At 37.3% G+C, this 23,707-nt stretch overlaps 1 protein-coding gene across 1 annotated transcript in view; it reads right to left on the bottom strand.

The window, feature by feature from the left end:
* ADAMTS20 (ADAM metallopeptidase with thrombospondin type 1 motif 20) overlaps positions 1–23,707 on the bottom strand; it is a 183,356-nt gene that overhangs the window by 23,080 nt on the left and 136,569 nt on the right. The window contains exons 29-31 of the mRNA XM_006168548.1: positions 19,791–19,958; positions 7,528–7,701; positions 7,282–7,452 (exon numbers count right to left, since the gene is read on the bottom strand). Of these exons, the coding sequence (XP_006168610.1) occupies positions 7,282–7,452; positions 7,528–7,701; positions 19,791–19,958 (513 nt within the window). The remainder of the gene's footprint in view (positions 1–7,281; positions 7,453–7,527; positions 7,702–19,790; positions 19,959–23,707) is intronic.

A 23,707-nucleotide genomic window follows, 5' to 3' on the forward strand; every position in this document is an offset into this window, starting at 1 on the left:
AAAAAAAAAAAAAAATACATGCTTCTTGGAGCCGACAGGTGGCATGGTCATTAAGGGTGCCGGAATCCCACATGACCGACCATGGTTCAAATCCTCGACCTGGTGGCTTGCTGTCTCACTTTCTTTCTTGCTCTCTCTCACTCTGTCCCTCTTTGGTCAACTTTAAATGCATAAAATAACATAATAATTTAAAAATATATATGTATATACCTTTCTCCTCTCTTTCTCCCTCCCTCCATCTTGTTCATTCTCTTACTCTCTCATAAAATAGAAATTTTAATTAAAAATGTAAGACCAGCTGGTGGCATGGTATTAAGGCAGCTGGATCCCACATGTCTGGCTGCAGTAAGTCCCAAACCTGGTGGCTTGAAAAACACACTGGGTGATGTGTATGTGTGTGCATGTGTGCCCAAAAATCCCACGAGGAGGGAGAAATGAAGGGGAAAATTGCAATGTGACCATCCCCCAAGGGGAGGGTGCTTTCTCACTTTCCTTCTCTTTCTCTCTGTCTCTTTCCAGCAAGAACATACACCCTCTAATTAATATATATCTATAGATATAAATATAGATACATGTTCACATACACACACACACACACAATGACTTTTAAGACATTTGTCATGATGCAATAAAATAAATGATCCCAACAAGAAGGGAAAAGAAGAGTAATCCTGCATTTGCTCCGGCCAACTGCTTTAAGTGTCCAACTCTTGGCTAGGAAAGGGAGACAATAAATTTCTGATCAGACATACGAGAATACTAACAGAGGCCAGGGAAAAAACCAACCAAAGGTTTATGAGTCATTGTATCTGGCTCTGGGGTCTAATGCCTGTTTCCTCCAGCCATACAGGAAAACCTTATATATATATGATCCTTGACTTTCAGTGATTTGACTTAATGTCTTTTCCACTTTTCCTACAGTGCCAGAACAATACATATTCAGTAGAAACCATGCTTTGTGTACTCATACAATTATTCTGTTTTTTTACTTTCAATAAACTATTCAAGAAATTACATGAAATAAGTAATACATTGTTATAAAAATAGGCTTTCTAATTATATCATTTTTCCCAACTGTTGGTTAATATAAATGTTCTAAGAATATTTAAACCAACCTAAGCTAATCTATGAAGTTCAGAAGATTAGATGTGTGAAATTCATTTTCCACTTAGGCTCTTTTCAAGTTAGTATTATGGGTTTATTGAAACAGAACCACACAGTAAGTTAGGAAGCATCTATACATGGGGAAATAGGTAGAGTACATAGGAATCTTACCACAGTGGAGTGGAAAAATTAATCTTGGAGTTAAAAATGTACTGGTCTCACCTACCTAGTCCTTTTCTTCTTTCTTTCTTTTTCTTTATTTTCTTTAAAGACTATAGATTAGTTTATTTGTAATACCCATCATGCTGTGAATTCATAGGGAATAGATTCCAGAAGCTCAGGCTCCTTTCTATTGTTTCTCCCAAAGTGTGCTTCTCTGGGTGGAGCAGGCTAGCACTTCAGTTGAACCCAGGTACCTTTCTCTTTGGCTTCTTTCTTTTTCTGATAATTTTCTTTCACATGTTTTAGGAAGCTATCTCTGCTCTTAGAATGCTTAATATGCTCAATACCCACATTAGTTCTCTTGGCAAGAATCTTGTCCTTAACTTATTTGTTCACAACAATGTCAACAGCATGCTGGGTAACTCTTTCTCGTAGACTCTTCCAGTTTTGCCATGATAACATTTGTGGGACATTCCTTTGTGAACAGTACCCATTCCCTTAATGTCTACAATATCACTTTTCTTAGAGATTCGCAAATATATTGCCAAAGGAACCACTCCATGTTTTCTAAAAGGCCTAGAGAGCATATATTGGGTGCTTCTCCTCTTACCCTTATGTTCATCATTTTGGTGAATTACTGGAAGATGGTGGTTCCGACCAAAAAACAAAAGATTTTTGCTGTAGGACATGTGTGCTCTTCAGAGAGACAGAGACAGAAAGCAAGAAATCATCCCGTGGGTGTGATTTCCTACTCCTCTATTCTTCCCTCAGGATTTTGGGTACAAACACACATGCATCTGGCATGAGTTTCAAACCTCTGGGTTCAGGACTTGAACTGCAGTCAGCCACATGGGTTAAGGCACATGGGAATCCAGTGCCTTAACCCACCAAATCACCTTCTAGCCCAACACCTAACTAATCTTAAGAGCTAGGCAAGAGAGTATCAAATTTCTTTCAGACAAAATAACTATATTCCAGAATAAAGCTATATATATATATATATATAAAATAAGAAATGCTCAGTAACCAAAAAGGTTATATCACAAATTAATATCATAATAAAAAATTAACTGGCATGCAAAGAAGCAGGAAAATAAGAGCTTTAATGAAGAGAAAAACTAATTAATTAAAACATATACAGAGGGGTGATAGCAGTGAAAACTGCAGAGTAAGCACAAAAATTCTTTCATAAAAACAATGAGAAAACAAGTAAAATTCGCCAGATCAGTTTTTTTCATAACTCTGAAAATTAACTGAAGCTTTAAGTAACTCGAGTCATTTATTTTAAAAATATAGCTAAATTTTGGTAAGAAGAACAAATTTTATGGTTGTTTTAACTTGTCTTATTTCTGTTCCCTTATTTCCAGGTGGTGGCAGCCTTGATAGTCAATAGTCCTGCGATCGCAGTGAACCGGGCAGTCCGGCAGCCACCAGAGGGAGCAGAACAGACTTGGATGTCCTTTGAAGAATGATTCCCAGACAACAGTCTTTTTTTTTTTAACTGCTTAGAGGTTTTTTTGGAAGACCTACTTGGGGGGGGTGTCTTCATTTGATGTGACCTTTCTAGTACTAAAGCCTGAGACATTTGTTATATACAATTAGAAGCCATTGCTTAACTTCGCTGCTTCCAAAGCTTGTAAATAATGGTTAAAGCAATGATATGCTAGCCAAAAAGTGTTAAAGGGATATCTGGGGAATAAGATGTTCATAGTGACTTTGAAAATATCCAGTATATTCATGGGAATCTAGAAGGTCAGAGACACATAGAGCTTTATGCACATGGTCAGGACTGTCTTCTAGCAGGAAGCACTGGAGGCTCTATACTCCATACTCTCATTTTGGGTTGACCTCAAAACTCTGCACAAGCAGGAAGTTAAGGATAAAGAAGAGTTGTCAACTGGCTGACAGAGTGTTGAAGGTGTCCCCAAACTCATATACAAAGACCCACAGAGCCCTGTGGCAAAAACTAGGGGACTGTTGATTCCAATTATTTAAGGAAATAATTGTCCAGCATTAGCTGGCAACTAAACTAAGTGAGCAGATCCTTCAATGACCACATGTGACAAGGAACTTATGGTTAGTTGAGAAAAGTCATTAAACAAACAACAAAAACACTAGCAATAGACAATGAAAATCTAAAATACAGAGAATAATTCTATTTGTATAAGCATAAAAATAATAAAATTTTAGGAATAAATTTAAGAAACAAAGCATAAGAACTAAACACTAAAAACTACAAAATAACTTTGGAAGAGGGTAAGTCATAAATAAATAGAGATATTCTATATTCATGGATTACAAGACAATATTATTAAGATAGAGATATTCCAGCTTCCTTCTATCTTCGTTTTTGGTTGGCGTTCGTAAGAGGAGCTACTGAAAAGATAGTTACACTGCAGTTAAAGAAAGTATATCGGCCTAGAACCTTCCCTGAACACTCTGCTGCATGATTTACTGCAGCCAACAGAGAACATGAATCAAAATAAATGGAGTAGGAGGGCAATTGTATGAAGAAACTTTCAACCGTTAAAACTAGTTAAGGAGCATTAAGTGTAAATTGTTATAAGGTGATAAAAATTAATATAAAAGCAGCTTTGTAAGTTGGGCCTAACATTTTTGTTTATATAGTTTTCAACTAAAAAGGCATGTCATATGTTTAATATGTTGTACAAATAGGTACTGTTTTATTCTTAGTATGTAGTGCTGTAGATAAAGATAGGTATTCTCTTAAGCTAAACATAAGTACAATAAAAGTGCTTTGTCATTGTGGATGGGACTAGTGAAGGCATTCTAAATGTTTATCTGACAAAACTGGAGAAAGTAGCTGGTACAGTTTTATTTACCTTATTCCTAATTATAGAGGGGAAAGAAGGAAGATTGTCCATAATTTTACACCAGTAGTATAAAACACTTGGACGGAGGGTGGACAAAACCTTGATTTGTGTACATGTTACATGGAGAAACGCTATGTCATTTAATAGTTCATGTAAAAAAATTTGACATTGAAATATGTCTTAACAAAAATAGAATATGTACATCCAGTTTTTTGGATTAAAGGAAGTGGTGAAAACAGTGTACCAAAATAAAAACATTAAGGATACATAAAGTGGATTGAAAGAGGTATAGATGAGTTACACTCGTGTACTGGTTGAGTATCCGTATTAAAGAGATTCATATTGGTTCAGAAACCGGTCTATAATCTAGAATGCTCTGATTTGTATAAAACAAAATAAAAGCATTTAAAGATAATGAAACTATAAGTCATAGAAATAGAGTGCAACTTTTTCACTAGCATCCACACATATAACAAGGTGTTTTGCACTTATAAAACAGACAATACGGCGTATAACACTTAGAAGCTATGTAGTAAGTAGCATAGAATTCACATGAAAAGTAAATGTTCCATATCTTGATATGGTTGGTATTTTTACTGATGTAGAAAGATACAGCATATTTTAAATATTGTGCATTTAAGATTCGTATTTCATGTACCTAAAATTCATAGAATAATCTTTCTGTTTAAAAGAATACATATAGTTGGGAGCAGCAGGTGGTGTGGTGGTTAAGGTGCTGGACACTCCCACATGACCGACTACAGTTCGAGTCCTGGACCTGTGGCTCGCTTTCTCACTGTCCTCTCTCTCTATGTATCTCTCTCTCGTCAAATTAAAATAAATGAATGAATAAATAAAATTGAATAAATAATTATAAAAATGTCTTTAAAAAAAGAATACATGTAGCAAAAACTATTGGACTCTGACTTCAACATTTATAATCTTTGATAAATAAGTAAATATAAAGTTACAAGATAGGTAAAAAACAGTTAAGAATTTGTGTGTGAATACTTTGCTACCTTATTTGCATTTTTTTGAATTCTGAAATATTTCTAAATGATTGTTTGCTAGGATGCAGAGATAACTTTATTGTATTTCTAAAAAGCACAAATGACCATGTTGCTAAAAAGCCTAGGAAAATAAAGAAAGTTTAAACACTGAAAAAAAAAAGATAGAGATATTCTTCAAGTTGACTAAGATTTATTTCAATTTCTAACAAAATCTCTGCTGGTTCTTATACAGAATTTGATAAGGTGGTACTAAAATTCATGTGAAAACGACTCAGAGTAGCCAAATAATCTTGAGAAGAAAGAACAATGTTTGCTCACTCACTCTTCCAAATGTCAAAACTTACTATAAAACTAAAGTAATCAAGACTATGTGGTAATGACACAAGAATAGGCATGAGGATCAGAGAAGAATAGAAAGCTCTGAAATAAACCAATACATTATGGTGAATTGATTTCACAAGGATGACAAAATAATTCAATGGGGAGATAATAGTCTTTCCACGATTTGTGCTGGGAGAACTGTATAGCATGGAAAAGAATGAAACTGGACTCTGACCTCACATCATATACAAAAATTATTTCAAAATGCAGCAAAACATAAAGGCATGAGTAAAGTAAGTAAAGGATTAAAAGAAAACACTGATATAAGTCTTTGTAACCAAGGAATAGGCCGCAGTTTCTTAAACATGATACCTAAAGCAAAAAACGTAAAGAACAAAAAAAAATATATACAATAATGTTTGTGCAAACTCATAAATATACTAAAATTCCCTAGTCAACATACAAATAGATGCTAGAATTAGCAGAGAAGAATATTTAAAAGTTACCAATATGCTTTGTACATTCGAAAAGTTAAGTGGATACATGGAAGGTATAAAAGAAGGTTAAATTAAACATGTTAAAACAAGGTGAATATCTGGGATGAAAAATAAATTTGATGGAAATTATAAGCAGATCAGATATTAGGAAAGAAAAGATTAGTGAATTTGAAGATATACATCTAGTGGAATATTATTCAACAATAAAAGGAATAGATATACATACTATGGTTATACATAGTATTCATCCTAAATAAATCTCAAAACATACTGCATCAGAAAAAATAAAAAGTATGTATGACTTCATTTATATAAAACTCTAGAAAAGGAAAACCAACTTCTTATAGATCGCTAATATATAAAATGATGAGTAGCGAAGAAAAGTAGAGAGGAGGGAAATAATTAAAAAGTAGGACGAAGATTTGGGGGACAATGGAGGTGTTCTTTATTTTGAATATAGTACTGTTTTTTACGTCAAAATGTATTAAGTTGGGACCAGTAGTTGCGTAATGGCTATGTCACTGGACTCACACGTGATCAACCATGTTTCAAGTCCCCGATCCAGTAGCTTAAATTCACTCCGGGCACATGTGTGTGCGTGCCCAAGATCCTGAGAGGAGAATGGAGGAGAAGGGATTGCATCCTCCATTGTGGCCATCCTCCCAGGGGCGGTGGGGGGGGGGGAGTGATTTCTCGCTTTCACTCTCTCTGTCTCTTTCTGGCGAGCGCAAGTGCCCTATAGAAAAACAAAACAAAACAAAAAAACATACTGGGCACACATGCCCAGTATGATTTTCAGATGCCGTGCCCAGGACTTGAACCACACACTCCACCATGTGGGATCCAGTTGTCTTAACCACCATGCCACTAACAATAGAAAAATGCATGTTTCTATTATTCTGTGTGCACCATCCAACAGTCAGTGGTTTCATTCCGTAGATCGATATGCACGTCCATCATGTGCTTCCATATTCAAATTTTTTTATTAGAGGTTTTTGCTATATAGGGTGTGTGCACTCGCCAGACAGACAGAGAGAGACAGAGAGACAGAAAGCGAGAAATCACCCCCCAGGGGGGATGGCCACGCTGCAATCCCTTCTCCTCCATTCTCCTCTCGGGATCTTGGGCACACATGCACACGCGCCCGGCGTGAGTTTTAAGCCACCGGGTCAGGGATGCGAACCGTGGTCGACCACATGGGAGTCCAGCAACATAGCCGTTATGCTAACTGCTGGTCCCTCTATATTCAAATTTTAGACTCAGTTTCAACTGGGTCAAATTCTACACCCAGCTGTTTCATTCAGAAGTAACAATTATTATTATTATTATCATTATTATTTTCTTTTGCCTTACCTGTGATGAGTCCCCCGTGACCACAATGTACTTGCAAAGAGGGTTCCTGCATTTTTTGGTTGAAAGAGGTCTGGTTGAAGGATCACAGAAACTTTCATTCACTTGAATATTCTGTGCATCAGTGCACTTCACTAGCCGATGCGTCTCTTTTTTCTTACATGATGTAGAACACTAAAAATGCAAAGATGAAATAAGAGAAATATTCTTACATGCAGTACCTTTGGAATTTAACTTGTTGATACTCACATTCAGCCACTCTCCTGCAATCCACTGATACTGCACGCAATCCTGGCGCCAACATTGCCTCTGAAAATAAGGCCTGGTAGACTGATCGCACATTTCTTCGGCCACTCGACCAGTACCTCTCAGTCTGCAGAACACATCCCTTTGCTGAACCCCAGAACCACAGGTCACAGAGCACTACAAAAGAGTACAAGTGATATAAAAAAATAGCTAGAGAATGTCACATCATATAAAAATAACAAGTAGAGTCACTACATTTTTTCTTATTTCTATTTTTTCTTTTTTGTTTTTGTAGAAAGGTTTTTGCTATAGGGCACATGTGCTCGTCAGAGAGAACAGAGACAGAAAGCGAGACATCACCTCCCAGAGGGGATAGCCATGCTGCAATCCCTTCTCATTCTCCTCTCGGGATTTTGGGCATGCACACACACACAGCTGGCTTGAGTTTTAAGCTGCCAGGTCTGGAACTCAAACCGTGGTCAACTACGTGGGAGTCTAGCAATGTAACCATTACACCATCTGCTGATCTCCTTATTTCTTTTAAACATAGCTCAATATTATTTTATGCATTATATAGAAAATATATGTAGTAACTTTTTTGATCATTGTCTGGTCTGATACAGATTTTTAAGTCTCTTCAAGCCTTACAGAAATGAAGACAAGCAAACCATGCTATGTTAGACTGTATCCTAGTTAGTAACTCTCTCTTCTGACTTAAATGTGCTAATGTCTATAAAACTTATGACTCAATTGATTATAACTATTCTACTACATTGCTTTTCAAAGTTTTTTTTTTTTTAATTCTTACATTATATGCGTTTTCTCCCTCAAACAAACAATAACATCCAAGATGGTGTTATATTTCTCTTTTTACTTGTGGTAACTACTGTAGTTTGTACCCTTTAGGGCTTAAAATATTTGCTAATTTGTTAATACATAATTATATTTCAATAGACAGGAATTTGAAGAAGCTGGTTTTATACATTTTAAACTCAGACAACCTCTTCTTAACCTCTTCAGGTCTCATTTTTATTATTTGCACAATGAAAATTCTGTGCTATTAGTAAAATTTCATAGAACACTTCCCATACATTTATTCCTCGCAATAGCTCTGTAAAGAAAGAATCACAGCTGAGGACACCAAGATACAGAGAAGAAAGTCACTTGCCCGAGGAGCTGCCTCTAGTTAGTGGTTCCCTTAGTCTGTCTGGCCGCTATAACAAAATGCCATAAACTGTGTAACTTGAAACAGAAATTCATGTCTGCCACTTCTGAGGAATGAAATTCCAAGTTCGAGGTACTGGCAGATTCAGTATTTGGTGAGGGTCCACTTTCTGTTTCATGGAAGTCATCTTCTCAGTGTATCCTCACATGATGGAGGGGGTAAGGTAGCTCTCTGGTTTCTTTTATAAGAAAACTGTTGGGTTGTCAAGAAAATCATGACACATTTTTGCATGGAAAAACAGAAATATACATCATGGTTTTCCCAACGACCTAGTAATTCTGATTGTAAGACCTCCACTCTCATGATCTAATCACCTCCCAAAGGTTCCACCTTCTAATACTTGGGGGTTAGGGTTTAAACACATGAATTTGGGGGAACATGAACATTCAGACCATAGCATTCTGTCCCTCCTTCCCCAATTTTTATGTCTTTCTTACTTGAACAATATATTAATTCTGTCCTAATAGTTTCCAAAGTCTTAACTCATTCCAGCATCAACTCAGAAGTCTAAAGTCCAGTCTCATCTAAATGTTATCTAAATCAAATGTGGGTGAGTTGTGATTCTTCCTGAGGTAAACTGTTCTCCAGCTGTGAGTCTGTGAAATCAAAGTATGTGCTTCCAAATTAATGGTGAGAAAAACATCACACAGACATTCCCATTACAAAAAGGAAAAATAGACATTCGGGGTTGCTGAAAAAGTCATGATATTTTTGCATAGAAAAACAGAAAAAAATATAAATTTCCCCACAACCCAATAGAAAGGGTACTAGGTCTCAAGTAAGTTTAAAATCTAACAAAGCAAACATTAAACCTTAAATCTTGAGAATAATCTTTGATTCAATGCTTCACCTCTAGGACACATTGGAGTAGGGATGGGGCCCCCAAGTCTTTTGGAGGCCCTGTTCTCCTGGCTTTTACTGAGTGTATCCCATGCCAAAGTTCTCTTTAGGTTGTACATAGCTGCCTGGGGCTCCCCCAGACTAGATACCACACCAATGGTTCTAGTGGTCTGGGGTCATGAGGGCACCTCTGTCACAATAGCTCTACAAGCACCACCACCTTCATGGGGACACCCTGCGATGACTCTACCCTCACAGATGCTTGCCCCCTGAGTCACATGCTCAAGGCTCTGAGCAGCTTCATCCTTCAAAATCTAAGTGGAGGTAACCAAGCCATCATGGCTTGCCCACTCTGCATGCACCATATGGATCTGCCAAAGTTTAGCTCCTGTGCATTCTGGAGTGATGGCCACCATAGATCATGCCATACTAGAGCCCATCAGAGCCACAGCAGACATGGCCAAAGAGTGCTGTGTCAGAACAGAACGTGGAATGTGTGGTGGCAGTAGGCAGCTGGGACTCTCTTCTGCTCCCTATGCCCTAGAACTTTGGGACTGAGTAATTTCTTGGTGGGGGGAAGGAGATTTTCTTTTCAACATAGCATGTGTTTAGAAAAATTCACTGAGACCATGGGTAGATACTTTGTTTTTAATATAGATCTCTTCCCTAAAAGGAAAATAAAGTGAACTACTGCAGAGAAGTAAAAAGTTTCATTTTTCAGTTTTTAGTACAAAAGAGTAAGCTGATATGATTGTAGATTTGAACAGAGAAGGTTTCATTGCTTAAATCAAATATTTTTTAGCCTGATGTCATCAACAACCCCAAATGGCAAATCCAACAGAAATTTTAAAAATATTTCTTTTAATTCCACCAACACATTTGACACCATTGATCAGTTTGTGCTGAGCCAGTCTAACTTCTATGGTCAAAATCCCTTCTAGTTGTAGGTGCTATCCTCTTGTTTCTTAAATGCCCCCTTTTTCAGGATCCTTAACCAAGTCCATTTTATTCTTTCTTTATTTTTTAAAAATGTATTCATTTATTTATTTATTGTGGTTTTCAAGTCATCAGGTTTGAGACTCAAGCCATGGTCAGCCATGTGGGAATCCAGCACCTTAACCACTATGTCATCTATTGGTCCTCTCATTCTTTAAATATTAGCACATTCCAGAGTTTTGTTTACAACTGACTTCTTTCTACACCCCCCACCCCCGCCCCGAGTTCTCTCTGAGCAATTATACATAAGCAATTTCCAAATCTATCTCCATCATTGATTATAATTCTGAGTTATGAAGTTATATTTTCATGTATTTAAAAAAAAACTTCATGGAATCAGCAGATGGTATAATGGTTATGTCACTGAACTCCCAAATAGTTGACTGACGTTTGAGTCCTGGACCTGGCAGCATAAAACACACCAGATAAGTGTGTGTACATGCCCAAAATTCCGGGAAGAGACTGAAAGAGAAGGGACTGCAATGCGGCCATCTTTCTAGGGAGTAATTTGTCACCTTCTGTCTCTCTGCTGTCTTTCCAGGGAGTGCACATGCCCAATAGAAAATATCTCTCTTTAAAAAAATCATGAATTTTCAAGAATTTGATATGTTACCTAGTTAGATATGTCAAGGGCATTTCAATTTAAAATTCCTATTGCAGAACTCTTTATCTTTGCTCAAAGCCAGTTCCTCCTATGACTGTAGATAGAGTAAAGATATATCCATTCTAAGTGGCTTGCTAAAGTAACTTCCCAAGGATACATTATAACATGAAAATACTCATCCCTTATTTAATGGCTTCATAGAACTCCATATTTATACGCATATTAAATATTATTATTTTTTAATTCTATGTGACAAATATAAAAGCACTATAAGGCTATAGATGCAGTATAACAGAAATAATTGATTGGAACATGCTACCTCACCTTTACTGCATAACTTGACTCAAACAGAAACACCAGTCAAATACCCAATTTCTAATAAAAGTGCATACACTAGGGATTTAAAGACTTGACAGCATAGGTAGAGACGTGAAATATTAGCAGATGCACAGGTTCTGTAGCCATAGTACCTATTGCAGAGCAGCATGCATCATAAGAATGGGTTTGTCAAGGCTGACTCATTCTTCTCTTTAAAAAATTATTTAAAAGGAAAATAGTGAGGGAACCAGCAGTTAGCGTAATGGCTATGTCGCTGGACTCCCACGTAGTCGACCGCGGTTCGCGTCCCAGACCCGGTGGCTTAAAACTCATGCCGGGCGCGTGTGCGTGTGTGCCCAAATCCCGAGAGGAGAATGGAGGAGAAGGGATTACGGCATGACCATCCCCCCTGGGGGGTGATTTCTCGCTTTCTGTCTGTCTCTGTGTCTCTCTCTGTCTGGCGAGCGCACGCATCCTATAGCGAAAATCTCTCCCCCCAAATAAATAAATAAATAAATAAATAAATAAATGGAAAATAATGAAATCTTTCCTCTTGATGCATTATTTACATTGGTATACGCTCTCTTATATTGAACTAAATATTCTCTAAACTTTTATTTACTCTCCAGAATCTATACTCCTTATCAATACATACATAAAAAAAGATATTACTACTTTCATGTGAGAAAGTTTAAAGGTGTGAGGACTGGAACTGTGATAATCATTTTATGACCTTTAAGAGTTGACCAACAAAATCACAGCAAAGCCAATCCAGCATCCTGATATCATAGAGATGTTGAATCAAAATTATAAACCAGTAGAGCGAGCATATGTTCAGTGATTATGCAAGCTGGACCCCACATGGCCAATCATACAATTGGAGTCCAAAATGTGGCAGCTTGAGAAATGTGTCAGGAATGTGTACATGTATGCCCAAATCCTGAAATAAGGTAGAAACAGAAGAGAAAGGATTGTGGCATGACCATGCCCCATGGGGGTTGCTTTCTTTCTTTACCTCTCTGTCTCTCTTGAGTAATCACATGCACCCTTTAGCAAAATTGAAAACAAACAACAACAAAAACACAACAGGATAAAACAAACAAACAAACAAACAAACAAAACAGGATCACTCTAATTTTCTTATGTACATAATAAAGGTCTTCATGGTTTAAGCCAATAATTAAATAGGGCTTTTGCTTTTAGCAACAGAGCATCACAAAATGGATACAGGATAGTTGATACCATTTGATTGTTCTCTGAGGATCTAGAAAGTTTCCAAGACTTTTCTTACTAAATGTATCTCAGAACAGACACTGCTTGAAATATATGACCACTTAATATTAGTGCCAAAAAAATGAACATTATCCTTTTATTAATGTAGCCTGATATGGTCCAATAATTTCAGAAACTACATCATATTTAATATGGGATCTACTGAAGCCATGACCTATAAAAATCCATATATGCCTCATATTTACGCAATAGATTTTTTAAAAATTTGCTATTTGGTACCTGTGTTCACCAGAAATAAATATATAAAAAGTTTGAGACAGCACGCCCCCAGGGGGATGGTCATACCACAATCCTTTCTCCATTCTCCTCTCACACACAGGCACCCAGGGTGTTTTAAGTTACCAGACCAGGGACTTGACTTAAACGACCCCGTTGGCCATATGGGTTCCAGCCACCTTAACCACCATGCCATAGTCTGGCCCCACTTCAATTTTTTCATAAAAAGCTTGCAATGAATTCAGTACAACATAGAAATAGCCTTCTTGTCAAATACATCGTCATATGTAGCAAGTGACAGCTTGCAATTTTTGACTTAATGTGTCCTTCTTGGTGTGTGTGTGGGGGGGAGTAATATATTGCTAAGGAAATATAAATATGAACCAAGTATAATAATAATAATGAATTAATTATAATAGCCAAGTACAGTGGGAAAAGCTTTAATAGATTTATGTTCTGATTTCTGCCCCTAACACTTCCTAAACTATGATCAGCACAACCAACTTAACCTCTCTAGCCTGTTGCTTCTTTATCTGCATAGTGAATATTAATACAATACCTGCAGCTGTATGGAATAAAAAAGTGTCTCATAACATTGTAGAGTCCCTTCTCCTTTTCATTTTTTTTTCTTTTCTTGCAGAGATACAATTATTGCTGCCTTGAAAAATTTATTGACACGTGCCTCAGATCAGAGTGTCAGTCACCACAACCTACTCAAGAAAAGGTCAACTTAAATATCAAGAAAATTGATAAAGGAAGAGGATTAAAGACCAGCATTGAAATGCAAAATGTAGGGACCAGCCCAAATCTGAGCAAACACTGTGACCTTTAGACACATGCAGAAATACTATTCCATGAGCAGTCATTTGCATGGCAATAAACACCATTAACATGCAAATGCACTCTCTACCTCTGTCTCTAAAACTGCAAGGCAGTATCAGTGAAAGGAACTCACATGTGTTAATCAGAATTGGCCTGAGAAGATTAGAGAAAACTTACATAGAACTACATGGCACTAGGTGTCTTCATATCTTCAGTCAATTAACATCTGAAAACAACTGGCTTTGCATTCCACTTCCCCTTCCCTAATCTACCCTTTAAAATAATAAGCCTGGGGGACCAGCAGTTAGCATAATGGTTATGTCGCTGGACTCCCACGTAGTCGACCTCGACCGCAGTTCCAGTCCCGGACCCAGTGGCTTAAACTCACGCGCATGTGCATGCATGCCCAAGATCTCAAGTGGAGAACGGAGAAGAAGGGATTGCAGCATGGCCATCCCCCCTGGGGGGTGATTTCTCGCTTTCTGTCCCTCTGTCTTTCTCTGTCTGTCTGGCGAGCGCATGCGCCCTATAGCAAAAACCTCTCAAAAATAAATAAATAAATAAATAAATAAGCAAAATAAAAATAAAAAAATTTAAAAAAAGAATAAGCCTGGGAATAGTCCAGGGCTGCAGATGCCTCCATCAGAGGAGTCAAGACTGCCTGATTCCCACTTTTCTTTACTTGTATGTCTTTGTGTGTTTATTTTTATGTTTATTCTCTAATCCACAGCTGCTCCCACTCAGAACATGCATTCGTTTAGCCATGTGGGACATGGCAGCAAAAACAAATTTTATTGACTAGACAAGCATTGTTCTCCCAGCCACAGAGCAGGTATTCATTTTCACTGTCCCTGAGCCTCAGCCTGCCTTTACCAGTAGAAACATCACTGATTACTGGGGGATAGAGATGAAGAGATTATGTTCATGACTGGGGGTCTTAGAGACTTAAATTTTTTTAATTCGTCACTTTAAAAATTATATATATATACACACACACACACACACATATATATGTGTATACACACACACACACACACATATCATAAATGTTTGAAAATATAACTTAAGCTTTTAGGTGTTTTAGAAACAGAAAAAAAAATGGAATTGCAGACATACAAAATCACTTCAATATCTAGTATTTAGCACATGGTTTTCATTTATTTTTCAAATTAGGGACTTGAGGTGTGGGGCAATAAGCAGTAGATATATGGAATCTGGAACTTATTTCATCTTTTGTCTTAGTTCTTATTTTAAAATCCAAGAATAAAATGATGAATCTCTGAGAAGAATCAGGCAATTGGCTGATTTCACTTGCCTCTAGCTTGAATAGGGTTGCAGTTAAAATCTCCACCTGACAGCTTAGGAAATATACAGGTACCAAATAGGTGCATGCATGTGTGTGTCCAAAATCCCAAAAGGAGGGGAAGGTGGAGGAGAAGGGATTGCTGCATGGGACTGTCTTCCATAAAGGGTACTTTCTCACTTCCCTTTTCTCTCTGTCTCTCTTTGGCAAGTACATGTGCCCTCTCACAAAATTTATTTTAAAAAAGAATAAAATTATTTTATTTATTTTAAAATTAAAATTATTTATTTAATTTTATTTATTCATCCATTTACTTTAATTTTACCAGAGAAAGAAACACATGTAGAGAGAGAGAGAAAGAGAGGGAAAGTGAGAAAGCAAGCCACCAGGTCCAGGACTTGAACCGTGGTAGGCCACGTGGGAGTGTCCAGCACCTTAACCACCATACCACCTGCTGGTCCTAAGAATGAAAATTTTTAAGCATCATTCTAGGTTGTCCAGTAGGATTACCATTATTGAAGGAAGATAAGAACTTAGGATATTTTTCTTTTCCTGATCACAGAGACTGCTTTTCAGGTGACACTTAAATGAGTAGATGGGCCTAGGACAATGCAGAATATAAATCTAGCATGATGCTATCCTTAAACACATGAACTTCAAGTGTAGTTGCTATTCCCAAGTAAATAAAATTAAGTGGAAAAAAAAATCCTCTTGCTTCCAGGAAATTGGGAACAGGATCTTTTATTCTTCTTAAATGATTCAAGTATTTAATTAGCTTCTAAAGATATACAGGACAAATGGCCCTGTATAGCAATGCTTGTTCCTGTTTAGGAGTAGTCATTAAAATGCATTACTACATCCTTTCATTAAAAAACAAAAAACCAAACAAACAAAAATGTCAAATACCGAAGGAAGAGTGTTCCTTCAAAATTCACTTGAGTACCTCTGTGGTCACAAATTACCAAATGAATCTTTCCATTTCAGTTATCATGTAAAATGGTAATAAAATGAAATTATTTTGAGAGTGAGCAATTATATTAAAGCAATGTTACAATTTATGCATTCAGAATAAGGCAGCAACCAGCGATTATCTTGTAACCACCTCTGAAATTACACTTCTGTTGAGTACATTATTATATGTAGTGCATTGACAGACTGCAATTGTTAACTTCATACGGGTACTTTTTATAGAATAAATCAAAAGCCAACAACCACAAGTGGTCATTTGTTTCTGGCAGAGATTTAGGGATTGCGTGGGTGAATGAAGCCAATTTCTATGAAAAAGAAAACCAATTCAAAGAGCAAAGAGCAGATCCTGTACAAAAACCTCTATGTTTTTTATAGTCCCTCAATATTCATATCTGTATCTTTGAAATCCCTGAAATATGTTCCTCAGTGGATCTTGTATAATTGTGTATTTGGTGGGAAGCCAAGGCCAATTTGTTAGCACTGATGATGGATTCACTGTTGTGGGACTGGGGGTCAAGGTTTAGAAAGTGTCCCTCATTAATACCAACCACAGCAGCTGTAGCAGCTGCAGCAGCTGCATAGTAGCAAAAGAACCTTTGGGATCAACAAGAATGCTGGTGGCCAAGAAGCCAAAAAGCTTCTCCATTTCTACTCCCACCCCCTCTACAATTCCTGCCCAGTGGGGCAATTGGGAGGTAATTGCTGCATACCAGATGGACCTGGTAACGTTTCATGGTCAATGTTTTTGCAGTATTTCACCTGTTTAGAAAAAGCCACTTTGTCATTATTCTGTCACTTGGTGGTCCAGGCAAAGTAATGCAAACCCCCACTCTAAGCAACACCACAGCCTTTTGCAATTAAATCAGGGTTCAAAGAAGTATTTAGTAAGCTTTGAGGTACTTAGTGGATAAGATAATCCATTTTCTTCATTAGATAAAAAGACAATGACCTCAGAGCCAACAAGTGGTATAGTGGTTAAAATGCTGGACTCCCACATGGCCGACCACGGTTCAAGTCCCAGACCTAGCAGCTTGAAACTCATGCTGGGCATGTGTATGTGCGTGCCCAAAATCCCAGGAGGAGATGGAGAAAAAGAGACTGCAACATGGCTATTCCCCGTGGGGGATATTTCTCTCATTCCCTCTGTCTGTTTTTCCCCTCTCAGGCAAATGCACTCACCCTATAGGAAAAATTATAAATAAAAATAAATAAATAAATAAATAAATCAAAAAAGACAATGACCCAAGTTAATGTCGAAGTGGGTATAAGTTAAGTTTTAGTCATACTCCCTAAAGACAATGGTAAGTTATAGATGCTATTAAGTGACAAGAGCATACTTGTGATCTTCTAGAGAGTATACATAACATAAGTAAATAATGACCAAAATATGTACAGAGAGGCCATTGCTGGTCTGAGAATAGATAGTGAACTTTTTAACTAGACTGGGTGGTTGTAACGGAGATGCTTGAGCTACTTTAGTTTTTTAGTTGTCAGAGGACATATGCACTTGCCAGAGAGAGATGGAAAAGCAACAAGAGGGAGAGAGTACACATCGATAGGGTATGGTCATGTCTCTTCGCCTATCTCTTCTCCTTCATTTCTCCATTCTGTTTTCAAGCTGCCAGGGTAGGACTTGTACTACACAGTTGGCCATGTGGAATCCAACTCCTTTAACCACCAGGATGCTGGGCTGGGCCACATGAGGAACTTTGATATAAGAATTAAGAGAACCAGTTTGAATGACTTAATGTGAAAGCCAAGGACAAAAAGAAAGGATATACACACCCTGTGTTTCTCTTCTGAACAACTTTGATGGTAGTAGCAACATGAGCTAAATAAAAGGTTAATGGAGAGATCTTTTAAATCATGCCCTCTGCTAAGGCATGAAAAATAACCTATTTATTTCATCAAAATTTAATGTAGAAGCAAATACTCAAGAATACACTTTTTCTAAAACAGATGTTACCTCTGATTTTCAGTCAAACATTAACCACAATTCCCAGCACATTAATACTTGATAGAGTGTGTCTCTTCTACAGAGAAATCTGAGCCACACTTACACTCAAAAGAGGATGCCCTTCACCAAAGCCTTGATCTCCAAGAGGAGAAACACTTTCTGTAGGGGGGGAAACACTTCCTGTAGGCCCCCAGCAGATGTAACTGAACATCTGCCAGCTGGGAGAGTTCCATTAGCACAAGGAGAAGTTTGTTTTTGTTCATCCCTTTTTGCAGGACTAGACCCTTTGAAAAACAGGTAAGCATCTGGTGGGAGGGCGGGTATCACTGAGAGAGGCCAGATGGCTGCATGGAAAGCGCAGCTAACTGAAATCAATCCTTGGGAATTTACTCCAGTTAATGTTTTTAACTTCATTCATGGCTTTTGTCTTTTCAAGGTTTCCTGAGCTGGTGTTCGCTGGACAATCACTTTTGAGTGCATGCCTTTCCAAATAAGTATTCAACATGCTTCCCTGAGTATACCCGGGCAGGTATAAATCACCATTCTTTTCATTTGTTTTTTGAATGTCCCAATAGTCTATGGATGGACTGACTCAATGACAGAGAAGTAGAGTGATGGGAGATGCCAAGGATGCTCAGGGAAGAGTGGGGTAGGAGTTGAAGGGTTCAGGAGAAAATGATTCAGAGACACAGAATATACGTAAATGAGGGTGACAGGTTATGTAATGGTGTACTGCAACAAAGTAAAAAAGGACATTGATAATCTAATATACCCTTCTTCCCCATCCAAAAAAAAAAAAGCAACTAGTACAATGAATATTGAATGGGTACAATATGAAGTTCAATGTTGAAGATGATGGCTATGCTTACATCCTTGATTTGATTATCATACTCTATGCATCACAAAGATATGCAGTAATTATATGTAAATCAGATATTACAATAAATAATTCTAAAAACTACATTTTTTTTTCTTTTTAGGTTTTTGCCATGAGGCGCATGTGCCCATCAGAGACAGAGAGAGGAAAATTGAGAAATCACCCCCCAGGGAGGATGACCGTTTTGCAATCCCTTCTTCTTCATTCTCATCTCAGAATTTTAGGCACACACATGCATGTGTCCTAAGTGATTTTCAAACCGCCAGGCCTGGGACTTGAACTACAATTGCTATGTGGGAGTCCAGTGCCTCAAGTCCCAGGCCACTCAATGGCCCCCAAAACCACCCCTTTTTGACCACATGAATTATCAGCCTGGATTTATTTATCAGCTTCGTTTAGGCTGAGTCTCCCCAGTAGAGCCTTAGCCTCGCCTCTCTTCCTCTCCCTCTCTGATTACAATCCCATCTGAATTTTTCAGTGCCTCCTCCAAGTTGTGACCTTAGCTCAAATCCATGATTTTAAGGTAGGAATATGGCTATTACTAAATGCATCACTCTATTACTTCTACCAAGAAAAGTATGATTTTGAGAGGCTCCCTAATACTTGGCAACAGAAAATTTTTAGTGAATTTTATAGCCATAAAAAAAAATCAAACAACTAATTGGTTATTTAATCATAGACTTAGCAAATGTGTTAACACTGTATGGTATTAATTTAGAGAATGATGCAAGAGAGTTTATAACAGAATAAAAGAGTAAAACATTTAGGTTCATTGAAAACAGAGAAATTAAGATTTTGCATTTAAATGCAAAAAAATGCATATATAATCCAAAATGTATCACATACCTCCTTCCATCTGTTGGCTTTCCATGCAGGGCATCGGACAGATCTACAGACTTTGTGAGTTCGAGGTTTCCTGAGGTGACTGCAATATTTTTCTTCTAATTTCCCTAGGAATTGGTCAATGCAGAGCACTTCACGGTACTTTATACCTTTACCACAAGAAGCAGAGCACTAGAAAAGAAACAGGAATGTGTTTCATTTTTTCTTGATAATTTAAGATTATCTTCAAGAAGTATAAAAAATAAATAATAAAAATATCATTGCTTTGATATTTCTACTAATAGTATTCAGGAATATCTCATTAGAACTTGAAATTTGCCAGTCTGCGCTGAAGCACAAATTGATGTTGATATCATAAAGTATCAATTCATCCTACAGAAAAAGTGTTGTCTACCGTATATGAAACACTCTTCTGACATATAAGCATTTTAGATCTTTTAGGGTTAAAAACTGTTAACTCCTGCTGCCATGCATAACCTTATAAAACTTGCTTTCAGTTTTATTGAGAGTCATCTTCTATTTCTTTTTTTTTTTTTTTTGGAGAGGCTTTTTGCTATAAGGCACATGCGCTCGCCAGAGACAGAGAGAGACAGAGAGACAGAAAGCAAGAAATCACCCCCCAGGGGTGGTGACCACGCCACAATCCCTTCTCCTCCATTCTCCTCTTGGGATGGAGAAGAAGCACATATGCACACACGCCCGGCTTGAGTTTAAGACACCGGGTCCAGGACTTGAATCGGGGTGGACTACATGGGAGTTCAGCGACATAGCCATTAGGCTAACTACTGGCCCCTTCTATTTCATTTTTATCCCCGTATGTTTTTCCACACTACAAAGTATGTTCCCTATGTTCCAAAACTCAATGATCTTCCAATGCAAGAAACTAATTGTGAAAGCAGAAATCCCACTTTTTTAAAAGTGCAATTTCATTCAGGTTTGTTTTATCCATCAGTCTGAAAGATGTCTCCCTCTACCATCAGCCTTCCACTATACTTTGTAAGAAATAAAATCTCTCTTTAAGAATAAAAGTACATCAATGATGCACCTTCATCTTTCAGCCATTTGCCTTTTTTTTTTTTTTGAGAGGTTTTCGCTATAGTGTGCGTGCGCTCGCCAGAAAGACAGAGAGAGACAGAGAGACAGAAAGTGAGAAATCACCCCCCAGAGGGGATGGTCACACCGCAATCCCGTCTCCATTCTCCTCTCGGGATCTTGGGCACGCACGCACACGCACCTGGCGTGAGTTCTAAGCCACCGGGTCTGGGATGAGAACCACGATCGACTACGTGGGAATCCAGCAACATAGCCATTACGCTAACTGCTGGTTCCCCATTTGCCATATTTTGAGCCAGTACCATGGGGTGAAAAGAGCCTGGACCCTGGTGGCACTGAGTATCAGTTGTACCACTTACAGCTGGGAAGACTTGAGGCATATTTCACCCCCAGTCTAAGCCTTGGATACTTTATTTAAGTGGTAGAGAAATAACATCCACCTTATGAACAGAATTAACATGAGATAAAAAATGTGAAGTGTCTGATCTGGTCATATTACACATGGTAGATCCTCGGTAAACATTAGCTGCTTCTTTCACTGTTTTCCTTCACGTAGAATCAGAGAGGATATTGACCATTACGGCATGACATATGTACCAGTGAAACATTAAGCAAAGAAAACAAGGATTCCAGACAAGGCTTCTCGTTCCTCTAGAATAACTGTTGACATACGGTTTCATTTAGAAACATATACTGAGTTCTGAAAACATGAGGTAATATATTATGCATTTTATGAATATTGTGTGTTCACAGACTACTAGACTGTCTAGGACAGACTACTAGATGCCTAAAATACATTAAACTTAAAAAAAAAATAAAGCTTAGGGATAGTCTGCCTTTTTAAAAGTATGTGAAATACTATATTCCATTTATGTAGGCAATTAATTTAACTCAATGTGTTGATCATTAGGACTTACTGCTTTCATATCCTGTATGTTCTCTGCCTCCCTTGCCCCAGTTAATACTTACAGGCTTTCCATGGCACCAGGAACACTCTTAGCTCACAAAGCTCTCTAATGAGTCTCCACATACTGTATTAGGACAACGATTCTTTCTGGACGTAGTACTCTACTCTACCTGGCTATTTCTTTGGAGCACTCTCCTGCCCATTTCTTTACTTCCTTGCTTAATTTTCAAAGAGTGTAACATTTTGTACAATAAACAACATTTTATTATCCAGCATATTTTATTAGGAAGTGTCCTACTTATTTTGCATACATACATGTTCACTAGAAGAACATTTTTCTCCCTAGACATTTTCTTTTAAATTGTGACCTTCTGAACAAAGGAAGCATTCATTACTCTTCCTGTTAGCCTTTTTCTAAAAGTAGTAATTATTGTGAATATTTATGTGTAGATTCATTAAACATTCTTGTTTGCTTCTGTCCTTAATTTATTCTGTTAGTATTTATAATCTAAATGACATATACCATCTAGAGAACAAATTATGACAGGGCTGGTCAGGTATCCTAGTGATTAAGGGAGTCAGATCCCACATGGCTGACCATGGCTTGAATCTTGGCCCCAATGACTTAAAAACCATGCCAGATGCATGTGCATGTATACCCCAAATCCCAACATAATAGAGAAATGAAGAAAGAACTGCAGCATGACTTTGCCTTATTGGGGGGTGCTTTCTCCCTCTCTCTCTCTTTTTCTCTGTCTCTGGCAAGTTCATGTGCCCTCTGGCAATTTTTTAAAAATTAAAAAAAAAAAATTGTGCCAGAGTAGGTTTTAAATAACATTAAATCCAATGAAGACCAGATAAACAAAAGATACAAGATCCTAAATACCATCAAAATGTTATTTTTAAAAATATGATGGAATTTTTTTAAAACTGTGAAAAGTTACCATGTTTTTTTTTTCTGAGATATTTGGCATGTATTCAAGGAGAAGGACATATTTAAACTCATTCTTGAAAGAGAAGGTTTGTTTATGGACAAAGATGGATAGTCTTACATATTTGTTTGATATGCTTTATGTAGACATTCCTCATGTGTGTCTGTTTTTTAAAATTCTCAGTTGACTTTATTTATTATTATTATTTAATTTCCTTTAGGGCACATTCACTCACCAGAGAGAGATATAAAGAGAAAAGCAGAAAGTAACCCCCAGGAGGAGATGACCACCCTGCAATTCCTTACCCTCCATTCTCCTCTTGGGCTTTTGGGTACATGCACCTGTGTGCCCACTGTGTTTTTCAGGATGCCAGGTACAGGACTTGAACCATGTGAAATTCAGCTGTCTAAATCACCGTGCCATGGGCTGACCCACCTACAGTTCTTTTAACAGTACCAAGAACCCAAGAATCACTCATTAAATATACAGTAAATTATTAATATTTCTGATAAAAATAACCAATTCATTTACAAAACTAAGTGACATAAAGGAGACAGGTTAAATTCAAGATTCTGCTTTAGAATTCAGCAATATATTTCCTCTATCAGCAATATCCATGAATAGGATGTAAACTCAAACATATAATACACTGACAAAGTTCAGATTATGCTTCACAAACACAAATAGTCTCCTATTCTAATTATAACTCTCGGTCATTTTTTTTTCTCTTTTTTGTTATTTTTATCTATTAGACCAATCTAGACTATTGTTAGTCTAATCTAGACTATTATTAAATATAATCTAGACATAAAATCTTTTTGTCCATATGTTTTACTGTTTTATTTCATAAGCATGTTTTCATTTTTATAAATATAAAAACTGTGATTAAAAATAATTCCAGGGGCAGCCCCATAGCGTAGTGGTTAAAGAAGTCAGATTCTGCCTGAATGACAGCAATTCAAATACTTGCCCTGGTGGCTTAAAAAACACACTCAGTGCAAGTGTACCTGCCCAAAATCCTAACAGGA

Source organism: Tupaia chinensis, unplaced genomic scaffold, assembly GCF_000334495.1.
Source record: "Tupaia chinensis unplaced genomic scaffold, TupChi_1.0 Scaffold145870_1, whole genome shotgun sequence".
Classification (NCBI taxonomy): domain Eukaryota; kingdom Metazoa; phylum Chordata; class Mammalia; order Scandentia; family Tupaiidae; genus Tupaia; species Tupaia belangeri.